Here is a 21,715-nt window from a genome sequence, read left to right as displayed (position 1 = left end):
ATTCTGCAGTGCTGCCCACAGAGCGCATAGAGATTTCAGTGCCTGTGGTCAATGGACGAGGGGCAGCCCCTATACGAAAGGGAAAGTCCTCTTAGTCTTCCCCCTGCTGCCGCCCTCCTCCCACCAGTATTATAACTACATTTTAAACATATATTTTCTCTGTATTGTACTCAGGATTTTTAGCCATAAGGAATGAACGCTTCCCTGGATTAAGTGAACCTGCACTTGTGAGCTGAAATCAGCTTCCTTTGGGAGATCCCTGGTGGCTGATCTCCCCCTTCCACCCTCACACTATCACCTACCGATCCTGGACTATTTCTGCACTGGGAACTTTGTGTCCCTGGCTCTCATATGGGAGCACAAATCCAGTGTGGACAAAGTGCACTTGGCCAAATGCTTCCCTCGTGCGGGAGCAGGAAGAGGTGGGGCAATCTGCCCTGATTCAAACTCCATCCTCCAGCCTGGCACCAGGCTTCCAGTATGGAAACGGTCCTGGAGTGCTGCCTTGAGAAGGGAAGCTGCCATCTGTTGGGATATAAGCTCCGTTGCTGCAGGCACCCATCCTCTTTGCATTCTTGAGCTGAATGTGCATTGATGGATGAACAATGTTGGAGTCCAGTGGCCCCTTTCAGACCAACCAAGTTTTCTTCAAGGGATAAGCCTTTTTGTGCATGCACACTTCCTCAGATATCTTATGCCCTGAAGAAAACATAGCTGGTCTGAAAGAGGCCACTGGACTCAAACTTCGTTCTGCTGCTTCTCCCCCACCTCTAAGTAGGGGAAGCAGCCTTATTGCTGGGCCCTTGACTCATTCAGCCGAGGAGTCTGACTGCTCATGGCTTTCCAGGGCACATCAGGTAGACAGAAGGTCATGCCCAGAATCTGCTACCTGAGATCAACTGGCAGTGTTGGGTACCTGCATGCAAATCATGTACTCTACTGCTCAACTTTGTCCTCCTTTGGATGCACCTACATGGCAGCAATTGCCCCTTGTGAATTCTGTCACTGCAAATGCAGAATCCGTTGCTACAGCAATGGAGAATCTACCTGGAGGACAGTTGTGTGATTCTCTTGGTATTCCCTCATGCCTGCCACCCTCCTCCACCCTGTGCTGGCTTTTTGCCAGCATTTCAAATGTCGGTAGTCAGTACCTTGCTAGAGTGTTATGACGCAACTACCAATTTCTTTTTTAAACCAGAGAATCTTGCTAGTGTTGTCAAAGGGGAGAACAGTGGGTACAAGGAGATACCATGGGGAAAGTGATGCAGCGTGGGTGAGGAAGTTAAAAATCAGCCTCGTCAGGGATAAAAACTTGTTTAGACTACAATACTTCCAGAAGGATTGTACCAAAGCAGGTCTGGGAGGAGTGACAGTGAAGCAGGAGAAAAACCAGAATGTGGACAGTCGCACAGTGATGTTGTTAAGACTTTCCCCATTCAAAACGCTCCAGATTGGGATGCAAGGCCAAGGAAAATGTCCATATGGAAGCAGCCTCTGTTGGCAAAAGAGAGGCAGGGCTTGTTTCATAGCAGAACAACACATCAAAACAAAGATGGGCTTATTCCGGAATGTGTTCCCTTCCAAAGGCACACCATCAAAGCCAGCAAGCCCTTTCTACACAGGGTAGTTATCTTTAAAGTACTCTGCTTGATGGCTTGGCAAAGGGTCAGTCATAAGAGCTGCTCTTAAGAAGAAGATTCCAAAGACTTTGCTGGCGGCTCTGAGATAAAACTTTGTGCCCCGGGGGTTTAAAAGTGGAACTCTTGGGCCCCTGCAGGTCTCCTGACCTTCTCTCGCTTCCAGGTTGGGTAGGCTCTTCTACAGTATGTTTCCCTTGCTGTCAAGTGCTACTGACGGGCTGTCTTATTGAATCAGACACAACCAGACCCCCTTGACTTTCTGAGTCATGCGGCAGCTATTGCACAAAGCTGAGAAGTGGCAACAGGGGGTCTCTGCCGATAGAACAAAGTTTTGGTTCCTAGGTGCTCGTATTGGAATCAGTCAGGAAGGGTTCCATTTAATTCCATTGCTCTGTGCTGGAATGAAGCCAAGTTGGATTGAAGGCCCAAAGTATTCTGCGCGGGGTGGAAGGACAAGGTAGATTCAGAAACGATGGCAGGGAACCTTCCTTCCAGTGCCGCACGGCTTCATTCAAGCAATTAGCTGACTCTTTGGGAAATACAAACACCTGACCCACAAACCTGGTAAGCTGTGCTAAATGAATTCATGGTGATTTTGGCCATGAAGCCACCTCGGATTAAATGAGACAGGAGTGCAGTGGCCCCTTAAAGCTAAGAAACTTATTCCAGCATGAGCTTTGACGGGCCTGAGTTCATCCAAAGCCTAGAAGTGCGTATCTATAACATCTGCTGCTACAGTCAAACATGGCCATTTGGAATCCCCCTTACATTAAACAGAACAAGCTAAGTGTGCGTTTCCTCAAAAATATGCATTGTGACATGGTATTTTAACTTTTCTACTACTGAACATTGTATTCAGGACAAACCAGGTATGCTGTTGATGGCAGTAAAACAGGGGCAGAACTGGAAATGGACCCAAACCAGGCTGGTTTTACAGGGTGTTCCCTAACTGTAGGTCTTTGCATATACCAGTGTGTGCAGGATCTCTAACAGTGTGCACAAAGTCCGTGCAAATAATTTTGCATGCATATTAACTGGTTTCAGACCACGGTCGCCAGGTCTTTCCTAGCAGAGAATTGCTAGTTCCCAGTTGGGAAAATTCCTGGAAATTTGGGGATGAAGCCTGGGGAAGACAGGAAACTCAATGGAGTGCGATTCCATAGAGCCCATCCTTGAAAGCAGCCTTTTCCTCCAGGGGAACTGATCTATGGAGTCTGGAGATTAGCTGTAATTCCAGGGGATCCCCAGGCCCCACCTGGAGGCTGGCTGGTGGCAGGGAGGGGGAGCAAGTGCAGACCAATAGGCATGAGCCACCTTCCTCTTTCCCGTCCGTGCTTGGACCATCATCACACCACGGTATAATGGTATTCGCCTTGAACTCTTCTTAAGTTATAAAAGTGCTCTGCACGAGATATTTGCATACAATATTTTAGCAGCACAGACTTGATTTCCGGAAGAAAAAAAATCAGTGCCCTGCCATTTAAAAAGAAAAAGAACTAGTTCCAAGGAAGCTTCGGGTTTTTTTTCTGGAATACTTATCTCGGCCCGGCCCTCAAGAGAGACCCTTCTGTCCACAGAGCACAAAGAAGAGGACAAACATTCCATCCTTAAGAGCTTTCTGTCCGGAACGCTCTAGTTGTCATGAACGTTAAGCCTTGCCAGGATATGAATGACCCTACGTTCCTAACGAATAAAAGGAGGATCTTTCTGTACCCACAAGGCAGCAAGTACTCTGTTAACACAGTTTCTCAGAGTTCTTTACATGAAAATATGCAAGAGAATCAACTAAATTGCCTGGATGATTAAAACGGGGAAATAAAGAGGCGTCCGTGGAAAGCAACGTCGATTTAATTTACCGTTATTCCTGCCAGTGTTTAAAGTATGCAACAAGCAAGCCTCTATTAGAGAGCGATTTCGTATTTAATCGTGGTGTGGTAGACACAAGGAGTTAAACATGTTTCACGAGGCTCTTTAAAACAAAAAATCTTTAAGAGAAAATGACTGACTATAATACAAGTCTCGGAACAAAAAACCTAGTGTTACTAGCGAATGTTCTGTACCTATCGCAGGACAGAATGTTTTTGCATAGGTTCCCAAAACTCTTGACCCCTAAGGGTTAGTAATACAGCACAACCTATCCAAAGAGACACCTAGTTCTGGACTGCATCAGTCTGGAGATCACAGCGTACTGCGTTATTAACACAGCTTGTTTCACATGCAAAAACGCTGGCCAGGGGTTGACTGAAAACTTTCCCTGAGTCAGTAAGTTTCTTTGGGGTGGTGGTCACCGTTTGTTCATCCGAGTTGTCAGAGTCTGACAAAATGTGAAACAACAGCACTTTTGTTTGATATTGGGAATCTGTAAAGCTGCTCAACGTCTTGTCTATTTGAATAATAAATGCATACATTTAAGGGGGGTGGGGCTGGGAACTGGACGATCAAAACCTCGCTTTTTGACTCTTGCATTTAGAACTTGGAAATGCTCTTTAATATGCCCAAACTGAGGACTCCCATCAGCAAGGGACTGTGGGGCTGGCAACAATGAACACAAGCAAGACTTCTTTGATTACTACTAACATGTCCACATTAACATGTATTCATTAACAAGTTGGATAACGCACTCTTGGTGCACTTTAGGAGTAGATTATCCTGTTCCGCACAGGAAAATCCAGCTGCAAAAGCACATTGAAAGTGCATTGTCCGATGTGTACAAAATTGGCCCAGGTCAGCATTTACTCCTAAATCTATTTATTAATATCAGTATTTGGGAATTTAGTTTATGTGTTATCTTCCCGCTTTAGTATGTCCCTTGGCTCTGTTTTGTTGCTGTTTCTCTGATTATGTAGTCTGTTCCTCAGCCCCTCTCTCCTTCAGATTGTTTTTAAAAATTATTTTGGCACTTTGCCTTTGAAATGCATCTCTGGATACATCCTTTATTTCACTGTTGACTATAATGTTTCATGCGTGTTTGACCTAATGAATGTGTGTTTGACCTGATGTGTGCACGTTTGACCTGATGAAAGCTACACTCGTAGTGAATGTCCTAAGTCTGTGGTGAGGGAACTGGGTGGCAAGAAAAATGGGTCAGAGACAATTTCCCAGGCCACACAGCCAGTGAGCGTCTTTGTGTGTGGTCTCACAAGAGAAAGCTGAAGCCTCTTCTACGAATAAATATGTAACTACATGAATTGTAAATGGCCAGTTCATAGGCAGAAATTGAGGGGAATGGGAAAAGTTCGGTCTGTTCGGCTGTGTTGTGCCAGTGAATGGACAGCTTAGTTATAGAAATGCCCTACTCATTTTGTATCTCTGGCCATGAGTGCTCTGCATGGTATCCTATCCATCTTGCATTTTTGGTGGTAATTAAATCCGTCCCTCTGTGACAAGGCAGGCATGTGAAAATCACTCTCTACACATGTAAACTGAGCACATGGACTCTGGGGTAGGGATTGTTTGAGCTCAATGTATACACACTTCTCAGTCTAATGCAATAAAATCTCCCAGGGAAGGACCGAAGAAGAAGAATGTGATGGATGCCTACCCAAGTTAGGTTTTATTGACTTAGCTAAGATACAGAATAGAACCATAGCTGTACATGACAGCAAGACTGAGCTATTGAAGTGGAAACAATCCAGAGCAATTTACATGATGAAATCCAGTCGAAATATTTTGGGGTCAAAATGTGTCATCATCCAAGCATCTGACTAGGATCTTGGGTTGCCAAAAGACATGAGTTTGGGAGGATTGTGGGGACAACGCTGGTGTTGGCAGGTTACCAAACTGGAAGCGAAAGTCACAGCTGAGTTGAAAGAGGTCATCTGCATACTTTAATTTGTGATGCCTAAACTGCCTTGAGCTATGAGAAAAGGCAGGAATATTTTAATTAGTAACGTAATAAATAATAAATATGTTCAATTACTAAACAAATCCTTCCTGCATGGTTTTTTGAGAAAGTTTGTATGCCATATCCCCGGAACCTACTGAAGCCAGCTCACAACTAAAACAATGCTAACAAATGAGCCAAGCAAATAAAAACAGATTGATTAAAAATATGGCAAGACATAAAATTGGCCTCTGCCCAGTGTGTGTGTCACTGAGTGAATTCTTTAAATTAATTACAGAGAAAAAGCCTTGTTGGATAAGACCAAAAATACATTTTCTGTAACATCTTATTTCCCACGGTGGTCAGCTTTCTTCAAACTGGGCATGACGATTCGTCTCCACCAACTGTTGTACCCAAGTACAGGCATTAAGGTACACTGCCTCTGAATATGGAGGATATACTTAGCTACTGTGACTAACAGGAACTGATTGCCTTATCCTACATCAGTTTGTCTATTTCCCCTTTAGAGACAAGCAGAAAATTGAAATTGCTCAGAAATCACCTGGTGGTCTGATTTGTTTTCATAGTCCTACTTTGATTGAACTGTGGCATAGTGGAGTGTACGTTTTGAAAGAAAGGTTCCTGCTTCATCTGAAAATACTAGTTTTGGGTTCTTGCCTGCCTTCCCATGACTACAACATGAAAAGAGACAGAAGTTCAGATATGGAAAACCTGTTTTGCTTAGTTGAATTTCTATCTGTGCTCCACAGCTCTGTCTTCAAGGCGACCTCCGTGTTATTTCTGGTTCAGGAGTCACAGTCCAGAACCTGCTGTAGAGAATTAAAGAGCATTTTTGTCTCTAAGTCTCACGACAGTCGGTTCTGCAGCTTACCTGTAAGCATTCCTTTGGCGAGATGCTTTAAAAACCAGGTAAGGCATTCAGTCTTCTAATAAGAAGGAATGGATTGCTTGAGAACCATTCCAAATATCAAGTTGCTGACAGCGTCTATGAAAAACTGATGACATCATGCAGCTATCAATATGTCAGAGAAAGGGCCGTGGAGACCTAGAGGGACTTCTGCCCAAGAAAATACACAGATCCTTCGGCATTTTCCAAAACAATGCAAGCAGCAGGTGCTTGGCGAAATGTCCTGTTTATTGCTTGCACACATATTGATTCCAGGCCCCAAGGTGTGGGGCAGGATCAGGATGTACAGCTGGAGATGTTTCAATGCTTCTGAATGCTTCAATTGCAGTAAAAGTTGAAGAATGAATTGCCCTAAATAGGCGTTTGATTACATTGAACGCATTCAAAATAAAAAGGCCAGCTGCAGCAAACAGCCTGCTGAAAAGGGTCTTTTAAAAGCTTCCCTTATTTTTTGGACAAAATTCCTAAAGTAAAATTGGTTATGCAAGTCAAGAGTGGAAAGAAAAGGTCTGATTTTTTAAAGAGGTCCCCACCTGCACTGTTTCTGAGGCTTACTTTTGGCACCTGCGGCCCTTTGGTAACAACAAATGGTACCCTATAGATGAGAGGGCAACTTCCTTGTGTTTCTTACTGGAAACATCAAGCACACAGTTATGCAGAGGCCCAACTCTTTGTGCAGCGGGTTGCCAGGGAATAGGGGATCAGGTTGCCAGATCCCGGTTGGAAAACTCCTGGAAATTCGGTGGTGGGACCTCAGTGGGGTAGAATGCCATAGAGTTCTCTCTTCAAAGCATCCATCTTTTTAGGGGAATAGATCTCTGTAGTTCGGAGATGAGTTGTCATTTGGGGGAGGGGGGAGGGTGTCTCCAGGTCCCACCTGGAGGCTGGCATCCCTAACTCTTGAGCCATTTAAGGGAAAGTTGGCACTGCAAGAGATATGCACATGTGGAAGATAAAGGAGGGTTTAGGCCCTGATGCCCCCAGCACCAAGTCTAGGATTACAATTTCACCTTATTTTACAGTCCAACCAGCACTATTGTCTATTGCCAAAGTAGACAGAGAACCAGTGGTAGGGTCTGGAAAGGTATTGACACCCAGATCTTATCAGGCTTTGCGTTTCAGGTTGCCAGCTGAACTGGAGGGAATGTCCTGAACTGTTTAATGAGTAGAAATTGGCCTTTGAAGCTTTCAAGAGCATGAAATTAAATAATGCCACCTGTTAATTGCTCGCAGATCAAATTGAGGTTAATGGACCGCAAAAAAGAGAAGTATAAAGGGTGGCAAGATTACTTGGCTTGCAGATAAGCCCCCACCCCACCCCCTATGCTACCTTCAGTCTATTGGACTGTGGACTTTCCCACACATGTGATTTCCATGCTTGAGGCTCCATATCACTTTGGTGTTTTTGCCATCTTCCACAAGTGCCTACCCCACCATATGCCTTCGGGCAAGAATCTAGTAGTGATGACATCATGACCCCATCGCTCTCTAGGATTCACCTGAAACTCTATGGTTTTATCCTCCATTTCCCCCCTGCCATTTTACCAAGCACTGTTGGATAAGTAAGGCTACAGGTCAGAGAGAGAGAGAGGTGCCATTGTTACTTCTGAATTATGGTGACCCTTAATATCCTACCCCTGCTCCAAAACATCCTGTCGTTAACAGGTCTTGCAAATTGAAGTACATGGCTTCTTTTATGGAGTCAATCCACCTCATGTCCAGTCTCCCCCTTTCCCTGCTGCTTTCAATATTTCTTAGCATTATTGTCTTTTTCAGTTCCTCTCGTCTTCTCATAAAGGCGACCAAAGTACAAGATCTTCGGTTTGGTTGTTTCAGCTTCTAAGAAGCCTTCAGACTTGATTTCGACCTTTCAGGTTTATGAAAGACAAACCACTCGGAGTTAGGAATATGCTGCGGTTCTTCTGAAGTTAACACAGGATAACTTTATGCATCAAAAACAAGGAATGGCATAGGAAACCTAGCAGGGCAGCTTCCCTAGCCATTTAGCGGGAGCCATAAGTAAAACGAGGTCTAGAATTACTCCAGATTCTGGTACTTTGGAATTATAATAAAACATGAAATCGACTTTATAATGTTGCGGTTCAAAGAAGTCTATTTTATATTCAAGGAAAGAGGGAAGGAAAACCTTCATCTGCTTAAGTTCTGCTTGTGTTGTCCTCTCCAGAGCCAGTTTGGTGTAGTGGTTAGGAGTGCGGACTTCTAATCTGGCATGCCGGGTTCGATTCTGCACTCCCCCACATGCAACCAGCTGGGTGACCTTGGGCTCGCCACAGCACTGATAAAGCTGTTCTGACCGAGCAGTGATATCAGGGCTCTCTCAGCCTCACCCACCCCACAGGGTGTCTGTTGTGGGGAGAGGAATGGGAAGGAGACTGTAAGCCACTTTGAGCCTCCTTCGGGTAGGGAAAAGCGGTATATAAGAACCAACTCTTCTTCTTCTTCTTTGTTTTGTTCATCTGGTAACAGCTTCCTTGGATACTCTTGGATACTCTGTTCTCTGCTCTCCCCCTCTGGCACTCAGAGGGGCAGGGTAAGAAAAAATAGTTGTGTCTATTGATGCTGTGGCACCATTTCTGGTTTTTACCATAGATGTTCAAGTGACTCCTAGAGCATCCCATGATGTGGTGAACATTGCCTCCTAACTATACAGTTGTTTTAAAAGTTAGATTCAAGCAGATAACTGTGTAGGTCTGAAGTAGTACAACAAAACTGGAGTCCAATAGCACCTTTAAGACCAACAAAGATTTATTCAAATATTTGTTGATCTTAAAAATGCCATCGGACTCAAATTTTGCTTTTGTGACCTGTTGCATTGTTAACCACCTTGAGTATAAGGAGATAAACGAACACATAAATGTTTCAAATTAATTTAAAAAGTCAATCTCTTTTCTAGCCAGAACTTTATTAGCAGCAAAATGTTTAATGTTTACCTATGCAAAGAGAAGCAAGAACAGCTAGGTCTTGGGAGAATTTTTAAAAGGTTCTCTCCTCTAACAGGCAGCCTCTTCCTTAGTAACGGCTTTGTTTTGTTTTGTTTTTCATTTTAGACATTTCCTAAGGGGTATCTCACCCACGTGTATCGCTTAAGCAGCTGTCACCAAGGTAAAAGGCTGCCTAAGCAGAATACGGCTGAGTGCAACAATGATATATGACAGATTAGATTACTTTACTTAATACAGGCAATCATCATTAAGTATTTGAAAGGTTATCACTTAGTGGAGGGCAGGGAGCGGTTTCTGTTGGCCGCAGAGGATAGGACCCGCAGTTATGGGTTTAAACTACCTGTGGAATGGTACTGGCTAGATATCAGAGGGGGACATTTCACAGTCAGAACAGTTCAGCAGTGGAATTGGCTGCTTAAGGAGGTGGAGAGCTCCTCCTCACTGGTGGCCTTTATGCAACAGCTGGACAGATACTTCTCATGGATGCTTTAGTCTGATCCTGCCTGTGTGGCCCCTTCCAACTCTATGATTCTATGATCATTGCATGACAAACTCATACAACTCTGAGAAATACACTCTAGTGGTGGTCTAATGGACAGTTCCAGAGTAAATAGTTTTTTGATTGATTCAAGTGGGTAGCCGTGTTGGTCTGAAGTAGCACAACAAAATCTGAGTCCGGTAGCACCTTTAAGACCAACAAAGATTTATTCAGGACATGAGCTTTCAAGTGTATGCACTCTTCCCCAGACTAGATGACCAACCATCATGTGTCATAATATCCAAATTAAGCCGTATGGCTCCTCAAGGCCCCCAAAGCCACATAACTGGAGAACTAGGATGGTGGGGAAGAGGGGCCCTGAGGGAAAGGTACAGAAGCATTCATCACGGCCCACTATTGGAACTGCTTTTATCATTAATTCTACCATAATTCCAATGGGGAAGCATAGTGTAGGTTAGGCAATCCTTATAAACCCAAGAGTGGGTTTACACATCTCTATTTCACCAGATAAATGTCATTGCAAGTTGAGTAATCCATTTTGGCTGGTTGGTTAGGTAAAGGTAAAGGTAAAGGTATCCCCTGTGCAAGCACCAGGTCATGTCTGACCCTTGGGATGACGCCCTCTAGCGTTTTCATGGCAGACTCAATACGGGGTGGTTTGCCAGTGCCTTCCCCAGTCATTACCATTTACCCCCCAGCAAGCTGGGTACTCATTTTACCAACCTCGGAAGGATGGAAGGCTGAGTCAACCTTGAGCCGGCTGCTGGGATCGAACTCCCAACCTCATGGGCAGACAGTTTCAGACAGCATGTTGCTGCCTTACCACTCTGCACCACAAGAGGCTCATTGGTTACTCATTGGCTGGTTGGTTACTTGTACTAATAAAAGTGCTTTTCAACAACCTTTATTTATGAGGAGTTTTTACATTTTTGCTGAGTCACACTCTCCTTACCCCCCTCCCCCAATCACCTTGAATGCTAAGCCAGCCAGCCACGGAACGTCCAAAGAATAGGTTTTCGAATATTACATTAATGGTTCAGTTGGGATTGATGTCATTAATCTCTGTGTGCATTTTTGGTCTGGATTTTGTTGAGCCAATGCCTACCTACCCATCCCTACATTCCATCCCATTCTGCCGTGCTCCAGTCATACGAGATCTATTTTTCAGGATTTAAAAAGAAGGAGCCTTGGTGTGAATCTCCCTCCGAATACCAAGGGGAGTGAAGGACCTGTGTTTCTAACACTGTGTCCTTCACACAACAGCTCTGAAGGATCCATTACTGTTGTTAAGGTCAGCCGTCTACTTATTGACGATGTTACTTGGAAAGAACATAGCTGTGTTGAATTGGCTGGAGTGTCCCTGAGTAGTCATTACCAAGCAAAACCATCGATGTTGTAAACTGACCAGGGAACAACTCCTGCTGAATCTCAAGTTCTCTTCGGTGCGTGGTTTTTTTGCCGTGTTGGAGTGGGAAAGCTCCTGAGAGAAGAGGAGGGCTCTTCTGTTTAGTTTTACAGCAGGGTTCCCAACAGCTGTTTCTTATCTCTCCAGTGACTCTTCAACAACTCTCCATTTTATGGATGTTTTTATTTCAGTCACACAAAGGGCAAAGAGACACATTTACTAGTAACTCTCAACAAAACTGTTTCTGCCCAATAAGCCGTTTCATGCACTATGTGGAAGTAAGCCAACTTTAAACTCAGCAGCTGCCTGCAGCTAATTGTGGCACCCAAATTAATATATCTGTGGGCTGCATCTCACTGTGAGGCTTCTTCACTTTGCATCTCTTAGATTCATTACCCACGGCGGCTGCTACGCCGGGTGGCTGTTGTGCTCTTGTGGCGGGCAGGATGCCCCGCCGTTCCCCATATACACATGGGGGCAGGTCTCCCCCAGCGTACATGGATGCCCCGGCGTAGTGCGCGCACACGCACTGTGCATCAGGATGGGAAGTCCAAGATGCTGCCTGGCAATGCCAACGGCTGGGGGGGAGTGGGGAGGGACCGGGTCCCCACAGCATGCTGGCGGAGAACGGCATGCTGTCCTCCCACCATGGGCATGAAGGGGGGATTAAGAAAGATTCCTTATTCAGACCGCCTTTGTGATTGTTCTCAGGGCGAAACAGGTATTTTAATACATCAGAGTGTCCTCTTAATATTTGCCTTAGAAATAGGTTTTTAACACAGCATCTAGATAATTTTTCATCTTTGTCTCATCACAAGCTAGTTTAACTCCTTTCATCTGACAGACTCCCTCACCTTACCCTTGCTGCTGGAAGATTTTTCCATTGGTTTAGTGTTGAGTCTGGATGCTGCTACTTAGCGGAAGACTTTTTGACTGCTCAGGATTTTTAGTCAAGATGCTTAAATCAAAGGATAGGAAAGTGGGTGGGACCAGATGGGACTTTTGCCGAGGAGGGCTTCTGATTGGCCACTGGAGAACTGATTTGCTGTGCAGACTTTTAAACAGTTGCTTCAGCTACCACAGCAGAAGGATCTTCACTGTATAGCTGAAGATAAGCTGTGTCCACGCCAGAAAATAATTTAAAACAATATGTTCATTTTTAAGATATCCTGTTAAACAGAGATTCTGCTTGAACTGTTGAAGAATTACTTATTAGAGTAATACATGACCTCACTTCCTGAGATTCTGTGGTTGGCTCCACCTCCTGCCGCAGCCATTTTGTGGTTCTGCCTACCAATCAGAATTCTAAAGGTGCCTACAGGCTCAAAAAGGTTGCAGGTCCCCAATATACCATTTCCTCTCAGAGAGGTGTAGTGGCGGCCTCTAATCTGGACACCCAGGTTTGATTCCCTGTTCCTCCTCCACATGCAGCCAGCTGGGTGACCTTGGGCCTGACACGGTTCTCTCAGAGCTCTCTCAGCTCTGTTGTGGGGAGAGAAAAATAAGGTGATTGTAAGCTGCTTTGAGACTCCTTCTGTTCAAGATAAGCGTGCTATCAAAGCCAGCTCTTCTTCTCATACATACTACCGTACTTGTAAGTCTCTTGTGGCTTGGGGTGTACTTATCTCTAGTCTCTTCATACCAGGAAACTGGCAGTAACGCAGCACAAGAGATACAGTAGGAACCAAATCCTTACTCTTTGTCACAGCCAAGAGAATGGCCCCTCTCACCTGTGGCATCTGTTCTGTTTGGACATCAGAAAACCTTTTTGGAAAACAAAAAAACACCTTGTTCTCTGAAATAGTGAACAGGACCAGAGTCTTATAGGAGGAACTGAAGCAGCTTTGTAAAATGAAAGAAGTCTTTATGTTGACCCTGTCTAACTTTACGGTACCCAGGGAATAACCACGACTGCAAACCCCCCCCCTCCCCTAGTGCTTTCTTTCCATACTATAAAATGTTGCTTCACAGCCTGACACATTCTGTCAAAGTTCAGTCAGCAGAAGGCCTCAGGTCTTGAACAACAAACAGCGTTGGCTTTCTTTTGAGTTATGGAAGGAGGGAGAGGGCAAAAGGATAGCCTCATGTGTGTGTTTTTCAGCCAGTCCTTTAGGTCAACTGAAAATACGGCCTGACAGCTGTGCCGTGTTGTTGCATTTCAATTACTTAAAGGGGGTGCTTGTATCCTAGTGACACGTTTTATGGACTTAACAGCCCATTAAAAATGTGCAAGGGGACATTTGCACCATGCTAGGTCTTGAGGGCGTCGTCACTGCAAACATGCACTCTGCCGACATCAAATAGGCTCCCCAAAGCCCAAGCAAATCCCGGAGATACTGGAAGAGGCGCCCCAGCAGGTTCTTCTCAAAAAAGTATCCAGGCAACAGGACGGTGAACACAATACACTGAACCTAGGAGAGGGCTAATGACAAAATAGAAAGCTGGGTGAAGAGCCAGTCTGCTAAAGGAAATGAAGAGTAAAGTGAAGGGGTAAAGCAGAAACACAGTAGGAAAAAATGATCAAAAGTCTCGGAAGCAACTATATGGGATGCTGGATCTGTACAGGGGATACCTTTACCTTTACCTTTATGGTTACTCGTAGCTCAGTGGTCCCCAAACTTTTTATCACTGGGGACTGGTCAACGCTTGACAATTTTACTGAGGCCCTGGGGGGGGGGTAGTCTTTTGCCAAGGGATGTTGGCGCCGCCTGAGCCCCTGCTCCACTTGCTTTCCCGCCGGTGCCCCTGACTTCCTGCTGCCCACTGGGGGAGGGCTGCCAGCAGCAGCAGCGCAGTGCCAGGCTGAGAGGGAGCCCCAGCCATGGCGGCTGCTGGAGAGCATCAAAGGTGAGCCAGTGGCAGGGCAGCCCCCGAGGCAGCAGCCGGGGAGGAGAACGGAGAGTCGCGGCTCGGTACCGACTGGTTGGGGACCACTGCTCTACAGGAATTTGACATATCTGGAAGAGGTATGAGAGGAGAGGTCATTATAAGAAAGTAGGGAGGTTGTTGCCTTTCTTCAGTGGTTAATTTTGTTTTATTACTACAGAACCTGCTTTTTGAATAAGATAAGCAATAGCGTGATGACTCTTGGCATAGCTATCTACTATTTTTGTAGTGCTGCTGGGTCCCTATTGCCCACTGCTGCTAAACTGGGCAGTAGAAACAAACGGCTGAGCAAAATGGGGGGGGGATCACAGTTGGCATCCCTACTATGATAATGGTACGACCTGGAAGAGCTGTCATCTCACTACCTGATGCACAGTCATTTGCCTGAAACTCTATGGTTAAACCATGGACGTTCATACAAACGCTAGAGCACACTCCCTGGCGCAATGACGTTACTTCCATGTTGTCTCGGAAGTGACGTCATCACTCCAGCGATTCCAGGCACCCTCTCCAGAAATCCCCACCTCCCTCATCTCCTGCTGTGCCTGGCAACCCTAAATCTTTGTGATTTGAAAGCAGCTTCCACATTGAAGCATTCAGTAGGGCAGTGGGAAAGGTTGAAAAGGAGGGCAGCTTTGCCAAGGGACGAAGGCATCCCCATCCACCCTTTCTCGAAAATCTGGTTGTAACCAGAGTAGCCATTGTGAACAAGGCAAATTGGTCAGAGGCTAGACTTCATGCAATCTGCTGGCACTTGAGGCAATGGGGAGGCTAGAGGGTGAGGGGGCCCCTCCAGTTGCTTTAGGGACAAAAGGGAACCTGTGTGGGTAGAAGTGAGTGTCAGGGAGCTGGCCTTTAAACTCCTTTTCTAAACAGCTCTGTGGGTGGCTGGTGCTTTTTTTCATGGAAAGGAAGCTTGACCTTCTCCAGGGATGGGGGTCACAGGGAGAGGCAAAGGGGCTTGTTTGTCCTCCAAATGTCAAGCTTATCAGAGAGGCCAGTTTTCAAAGACACAAAAGGGGAGACATCTTGGGGCTCTTCTCAAACAAAACTCGGTGGATGTCTGTCTGCTGAAAGACTGAGTTAATAAATCCCTCTGCGTTGGTCCAGAGTGCTTTTATTGCAGACTCCGGAAAACTAAGTCGCTTGTGGGGAAGGTTACATGGGCCGTCGCTTTGTGAAGGGCAGGGCCTCACGAGGAGAATGGACTTTGAGCGTCCCGCTTTTATGGTGGCATGAAAAAACCCAGCCTCTAATAATAAAAGCTGGCGTCCTAAATACACTTGCCAGAGAGGAACTCCCACAAAATATTAAAATAAACTGCGGACCTGTTCTACAGTTATTCTAAATGAGCACGTACAGTAAAACCAGGGCTGGTGGTTCTCAAGGCTATTTTATAGGGCAAGCTTCTTTTTATCCTGTCTGCTGCTACAATAAACACCTAAAATGCGACTGGGATGCACAGCAAAGCACTGTGGGTCAGCTGTGACCCCCCCCCCACACACACACACACCCCAGTGTAAGTCTGCTGCACATCCTTGAGTGAAGAAATGTGACTCTCATATGATGGTTGTTTACTTCAGCAAATGCTGGTTGTTTAGTCACAGCACTTGCTGCTGCTTTTGTTCTGGCCTTGGGAGCAAAAATGCGGACAGAAAATTATGGTTAAAGGTGGGGGCTCTCAAGGCCACCAGGGCTGTGCATGAATGCATGTGGGCTGTCTAGGGATTGGTGGGAGTTATTTTGGGGGACTGGAAAAATAGGCAAGGTGTTGCTTCTATTCAAGTAGTTTGTGTTCCTCGGAAGGGGAGGGGGCGCTTCAGGGAATGTTTATCTGTGGGCTCCTAGTGGCTTTCCACAGTCCTAGAGCCCAGAGTCTGCTTTAGGATGCCTGAGAAGGCCCAGAAAGAAAACAAGCAATAGACAAACAACAATAACAAAAGACCTTAATTGGCTCAGGGTTCACACAATAACTGCAGCCTCTCGCTAAGAGTGAGTACTGTTGATTGGTTCATTTCTACAAAAATCGGATTGGAAGTCACCTTGCAAATACATTTTTGAGGCTTTTAAAAGAAAATGTTGTGAGCTGGAGGAGCCAACTAGGCATAAACCTGCAGCCCTCCAACACATCTTTACTGGCTCATCCCCTCCCCATGGCAAATCACTGCAGCCAGGTAGTGTGAGGATCCCAGTCCAGGCATTCTGTTGCGGCTGTCTAAGGAACAACAGACTCCTAATTCTGGCTCTGTTTTATTCTCTCCCAGAAAACAGAAGTGCCTCCTCGTGGGTTCAGTGGACTCAGCTAAAGCAAAAGAGTAATCACACTATGCCCTGTTTTCTCTCTCTCTCTCTGTGTTGCCATTTAGCACACACATGGGTAATATAGCTAAATTTATGCCAAATTCTGATATTAATTTGCCAGTTACAATTATTTTGATGGTCACAATAGGCCTCAGAACTTTGCTATCATGTTCTAATAATAGGTGTTTAAGGATTCACAGCTCCCACAGCACCAGAGCCAGTTTAAGGATTTGTGGGGCCCTACAATTGCTGTGGGAGCAGCCAGACTGGGGGCAGAGGGGTCCCCCACAGTGGAAAGGATGTCCTTAAAATGTCCTTAAAGAGGGAATGGAGGGGGGAGGAGAGAGGTTATGGCCCTGATCCATGGGGAGAAGGCACCGCCCGGGGCCCTTGAAAGCGCAGGACCCACAGCACGTGCTACATGGATAAACAGGCCCAGGAAACCAGCCCAGCTGCCACCTGGAATATCTCAGAAAAGTGGTGAGCGTGTAATAGTACATCGCCTCAGTAATGCCAGCAGCCTAAAAAGCTGCCTTCAGTAATTGTTGCCATGTTGCTGATATAGCAGAGACAGTGACTTGTCAAAGCCCACACAGACGTTCCGGGCTGAACAGCACTGAGTCAGGCTGTGCTGAACTGAGGTCTCTGTGGCTCATGGCATACGTTCTCCCGCACTGTTCCATGACACTCTCGCTGGAATTGCATGCTGACCTGAAATGAGGCCACCTGTTGTCTTCTGCCTAATGAGGAGGGTGCCTAGGCAGAGCCTGAAGTCAGCTCTTCTTTTTACGGAGAATATAAACTCCAGTCTTGACCTGCAGGCCAGCAACAGGGATGCTTTTAAAGTCCTGGCACTGTCACGTTGACATTTTTCGGCCCTGGTGAAGCCAGAACTGTTTTCTGTTGTGTTGTGCTTGCCCGGACAAAGCACTGCCAGGGGCAGCAGGCACATGAGAGGGCAGAGGGAGGAGAGAGCGGAAGCTGGCAAATCTCAAATCACATGGCCTCAAGCTGCCGATCAGGCAGGAGGCAAATAAGCCCCTATATTTTATTCATGCTGGGAATTAGTCAACATTTAGTGCTGTTCTGGTGATCAGAATTTACCAAACAACAGAAACTAATACAAAGCATCATAGCCATAGTGATAAAAGAGTAATAAAAGCGTCGGGGGGGGGGGGGTTACTATATTCCATAGCTATCATTTGGATGAAAGAGCATTGCTTTTCTTGAAAGCTGCTTTTACGAGGTCTTAGCCAAGCAAAACAAAGCAACATTCTAGGTCACAGACTGGTTTTCTCTACTAAGAAGTGCTTTGATGGTCCTCAGGAACAGGCCAGCAATGATTCTGAGGCCACCTTACTTGTCCTTAGACAGGCATCAGGAAAAGTGTAAAAACCCAAATTGGAAGTAACCTCTTAAGTTTGGACAGACAAAATGAAGGAGAAATGGCCTCATGTGAGATATCTGCTGTATTCTCTTATAGATTCAAGTGGGTATCCGAGGAAATGTGCATGCGCATGAAAGCTCATCACTAATCACTATCGCTATTGCTAAACATTATAAAGCTCACGTTGGGTGCAGATTACTCACTCTCTACCTGATTGGCCCTACCACCAATGGGGAGTGAGCATTCTGCTAAAAAGGGCCGATCAGTTCAATTTGTGTGCAGCTAACTCACTCCCAACCGGATTGGCCCACCATTTGGATGTGCCACCAATAGGAAGAGAGCAGTCTGCCAATGAGAACCAATTAGTTCAAATTGCAATCTGCCAGTGAGGGCCAATTAGTTCAAACTGCATGCAGAGAACTCACTTTCTACCTGATTGGCCCTCCCTTGGGGGGTGCCACCAATTGGAGGACAGCACCCTGCCACTGAGAGACAATTAGTTCAAATTGCAGACCATTTCTGCATGAGGAATATGTTCCTGGATAGCCTTCAAATGTTGGCAGCTTTTAGAGCCTCCTCCATATGACATTACCTACATCCCAAGGCTGTCCAGTAGCCAGGTTGCGATTTGGCCATTTTTAACTTGAGATTTCAGGAATAGCCAAATCTGGATTTACCATCCTAAACTGCACATCCTAACAGGGTGAGTAATCAGTGAGCAACCAGGGATAAGACCAAATAGAAGGGGAAATTTCCAATAGTCTCGGCAGGTTTGTCCCACCCTCACGCCTGCCCTCTCCATTTTCTGCTCCAAGTAATTTTTTAAAAAGTGGTGTGGTCTGTGTTGCAGTGCAATCACAAACCTATATTGTCAAAGGTGAAATAAATTCTTCTTTAAAGTGTCCAAGGTCTTTTTGGAATCAGGCAGGCAAAACACAACCCTTTTTCTGTTTCCTGGAGGTGGGGAATGAGCTGGGAAAGAGGGTGGGTGGGTGATCTGGCAGGCAGCCTTCTCCCAATCACACAGGAGACTAAGCATCTTGTTTTAAAGCCAACCATTTACATCAAATATCTTTTGGGGCTTCAGTTACCTGTCCAGCATTCTTACAACTCGGGCAGGCAAAATAGGCCAGGGAGACAGAGAGAATCAGTATTTCAAAAACAGAATGCCAAGGGACAGACAGAATGCAATGACTTAGTCTGGTGAGTCAAGGGTTCCTTCAGGCAGTCCAAGGGCATCAGCAGAAGGACTAGATCACAGGCTGTATCCACAACCCAGGCCTCCCAACCCCAAGTTAATATAGGCTGTCAGCAGCCTCTCAGTCCTTACTCTGTGATGACTCACAGTCTTCTGCGGTCAGCAACTGTCTTACTAACATGGTGTGATACCTTTTAGAATGCAGATCTCTTCCAGCATGTAGCTGACATTGCTTAATTGGCTGAGGTGAGCCAGGGGGGTTGGCAAGACAGGAAGCTGAAGCTGCACAGAGGAATGAGGAGCTCCTGCAACAACTTGGGAATTTAAACTCCTCCAAGGAGTCCTCCTTACCAGGGCTCACAACACCTGGGCTCACAACACCTCCCCATGGCCCTGCATCTGGCAATTGTAGTGCTCTGCTTTCTCCCACCATCCCTTCCTCAGAGGTGCTGGAGGGATCCAGCAGCCTTCCCCACCCAACCTGGCACATGGGAAATGTGGGGGGATGGGCAGAAGGCAGCTCCAGCCACCTTACTTGTCCAGCCTGTTCTTTGGGGAATGTGGGGGGTGGGAAGCAGGTAGCCCATCCACTATTGTCTTCCCCAACAAGCCTGGTCTTGGGGAATGTGGGGGTGGATGGCAAATAGGCACCCCCCCCCCCCCCGTGGCCTTCCCTGCCTGGCCCAGCCTTTTGGAAATATGGGGGGGGGGGAGGAAGGTGGCAGCCCCCCCCCCCAGAGCCTTCCCTGCCTGTCTTTTGGAAGATGTGAAAGGTGGGAAGGTGGCAGCCCACGCTTCTGTGGCCTGTTAGGCCTGGCCTTTGGAAGATGTGGGATTTGATCAGAAGGTGTGGACAGTGATGACCCATGTAGACACTGTTGTATGAGATTGGGGTAGGAGGATCTGTTTTCCCTGATGCCTTCCTTCCCTCCTCTCTTCCCTCCCCCCTCTTTCTTTCTTTTCCTTTTTTCTCTGTCTCTTTTTCTCTTTTTCATCCTGTCTCTCTTTTATCTTCCTGAAGGTTTCCAGGCCACCACCTGGAAGTTGGCAACCCAGCTGGCTGCATATGGAGACGGAGCCAGGAATCAAACCCAGCTCTAGAGATTAGAGCCTGATACTTTTTAAACCACTTCACCACACTGGATCTCTAGATCGAGCGGGGAGTGGGGGTGGGGGTGGGGGATGGCCAGAACCCAGGAAGGTGTATGGGCTAGCGCCCATTGTATTTCTGGATGCAGCTGGCTTTACCTCTAGTACCTTGAATAAAACTTTGTTGGTCTTAAAGGTGCCACTGTGGACTCTCTTATAGTTAACAATACTATACTCTCGTATAGTTACCAAATTGCTGGAAAGTTCTTTGCTTGCCTGGGCAGGAAAAACCCATGGAAAATATCTGAAGAATGCTTGTACTTTGGGACAGCAATGAATTAGGTGGCCCAGAACACTTCCCCTGATTTCTCAGTTCCTGAAACAGGCAGGGTTATTTGGTTCCTTTTATCTCCCTGTCATGAATAATGAAAGGTCTTTATGTCCTGGGATAGATTTTTCCTTGGGATTGTTCAAGGGGGAAAGGTAGTGGAGGGGCTACTCATTTCTGTCATGTTCCAGTGCTCTCGTCTAGTGATATTTTCCACAAGCCCCCTAGACCTGGTGGGGGGGGGATCATTAATAGTTAGTACATTAGCATCTCTCATCATATGAGATCACTGTTGCCCTACACTGGGCCAGAGGCCTTTCATTGGCAGCAAAACATGGGTGGAGGAGTTTTGGAAAGGTTGTATTCCGTAAACGCAGCATGCCTCTGTTACAATGCGAAGCCAAGCCCTAGGGCTGACCTTAGGAACAATGCAATAATAACATTGGGACATCCACAAATTCAAAGATCTGGACGTTTTGCTGCAAGCATTTATATATAGGTGAAGCTGTAAAATCTGTGGAAGTTTTGAAACCACAGGGGACATTTCTGTAGGATTCCCCCCCCCAAATAGGCCCTTCTCCCCATGCTGGGCAAATAGAAACATAGGTAATGTTTACTTTTTACTCTCTGATTTTACTTTTAACAGCATAAAACACATCATTTATAACTTGGAATACAGCCATTATTAGAGCTGCAAATGGCTGCACACAATGCTAGGTTACCACACACAGCGAAACAACAGCTGAAAAGAGAGAGCAAAAATTTTGTAGGAAACATAATGAAGTGTATTATTTGAAAATAAATAATCTCATGCCCTCACAATAAGGCTTGTAGCATGGTTGTATATCGAATTAAACTGTATAATATGTGGAACCCTGAATGTGTTTTATCATGATATTTCAGTTTAGAACAAAATCAATCACATTTGAGCTATAAATACATATGTGAAAATGTGTTGCATATGTCCACAGCAGCCTTTTTTAAAAAAAACTTTTGACCGTGGAGGAGCCCCTGAAATAATTTTTCAGACTTCAAGGAGCCCCAGAAATGATGCCAGCTGGCACACCCTGGAAATGACATCACTACCCTTAGTCCTCGTTTTGCTCCCACCCCTCCCTTTTATGACTACTATGGCAACTGTGCCTCATGTAGGCTGGAAAGAAGAGTAGAAGCTGAACATACAGCCCAGACCCCCCACATACTGTGCCACTTCAGAGTTCCTGCAGGCCCCATTCAGAACTCCCATGGACCCCCACGGGTCCATGGAC

At 45.9% G+C, this 21,715-nt stretch overlaps 1 protein-coding gene across 2 annotated transcripts in view; it reads left to right on the top strand.

Moving 5' to 3' along the window:
• The window catches only part of LEKR1 (leucine, glutamate and lysine rich 1), a 102,044-nt gene extending 81,891 nt beyond the window's left edge, over positions 1-20,153 (top strand). Inside the window, exon 14 of one of the 2 annotated variants that reach the window (XM_077348608.1) lies at positions 20,052-20,153. In XM_077348608.1, the coding sequence (XP_077204723.1) occupies positions 20,052-20,138 (87 nt within the window). In that variant the 3' untranslated portion in view covers positions 20,139-20,153. Of the gene's footprint in view, positions 1-6,233; positions 6,311-20,051 lie in introns of those variants that run through there. The other variant, XM_077348610.1, reaches the window with a different exon arrangement.
• Positions 20,154-21,715: the final 1,562 nt, after the last annotated feature.

Source organism: Paroedura picta, chromosome 8, assembly GCF_049243985.1.
Source record: "Paroedura picta isolate Pp20150507F chromosome 8, Ppicta_v3.0, whole genome shotgun sequence".
Classification (NCBI taxonomy): Eukaryota; Metazoa; Chordata; class Lepidosauria; order Squamata; family Gekkonidae; genus Paroedura; species Paroedura picta.
The sequence above is the reverse complement of the archived record's forward strand: the minus strand, read 5'-3'. Positions and strand labels throughout refer to the sequence as shown.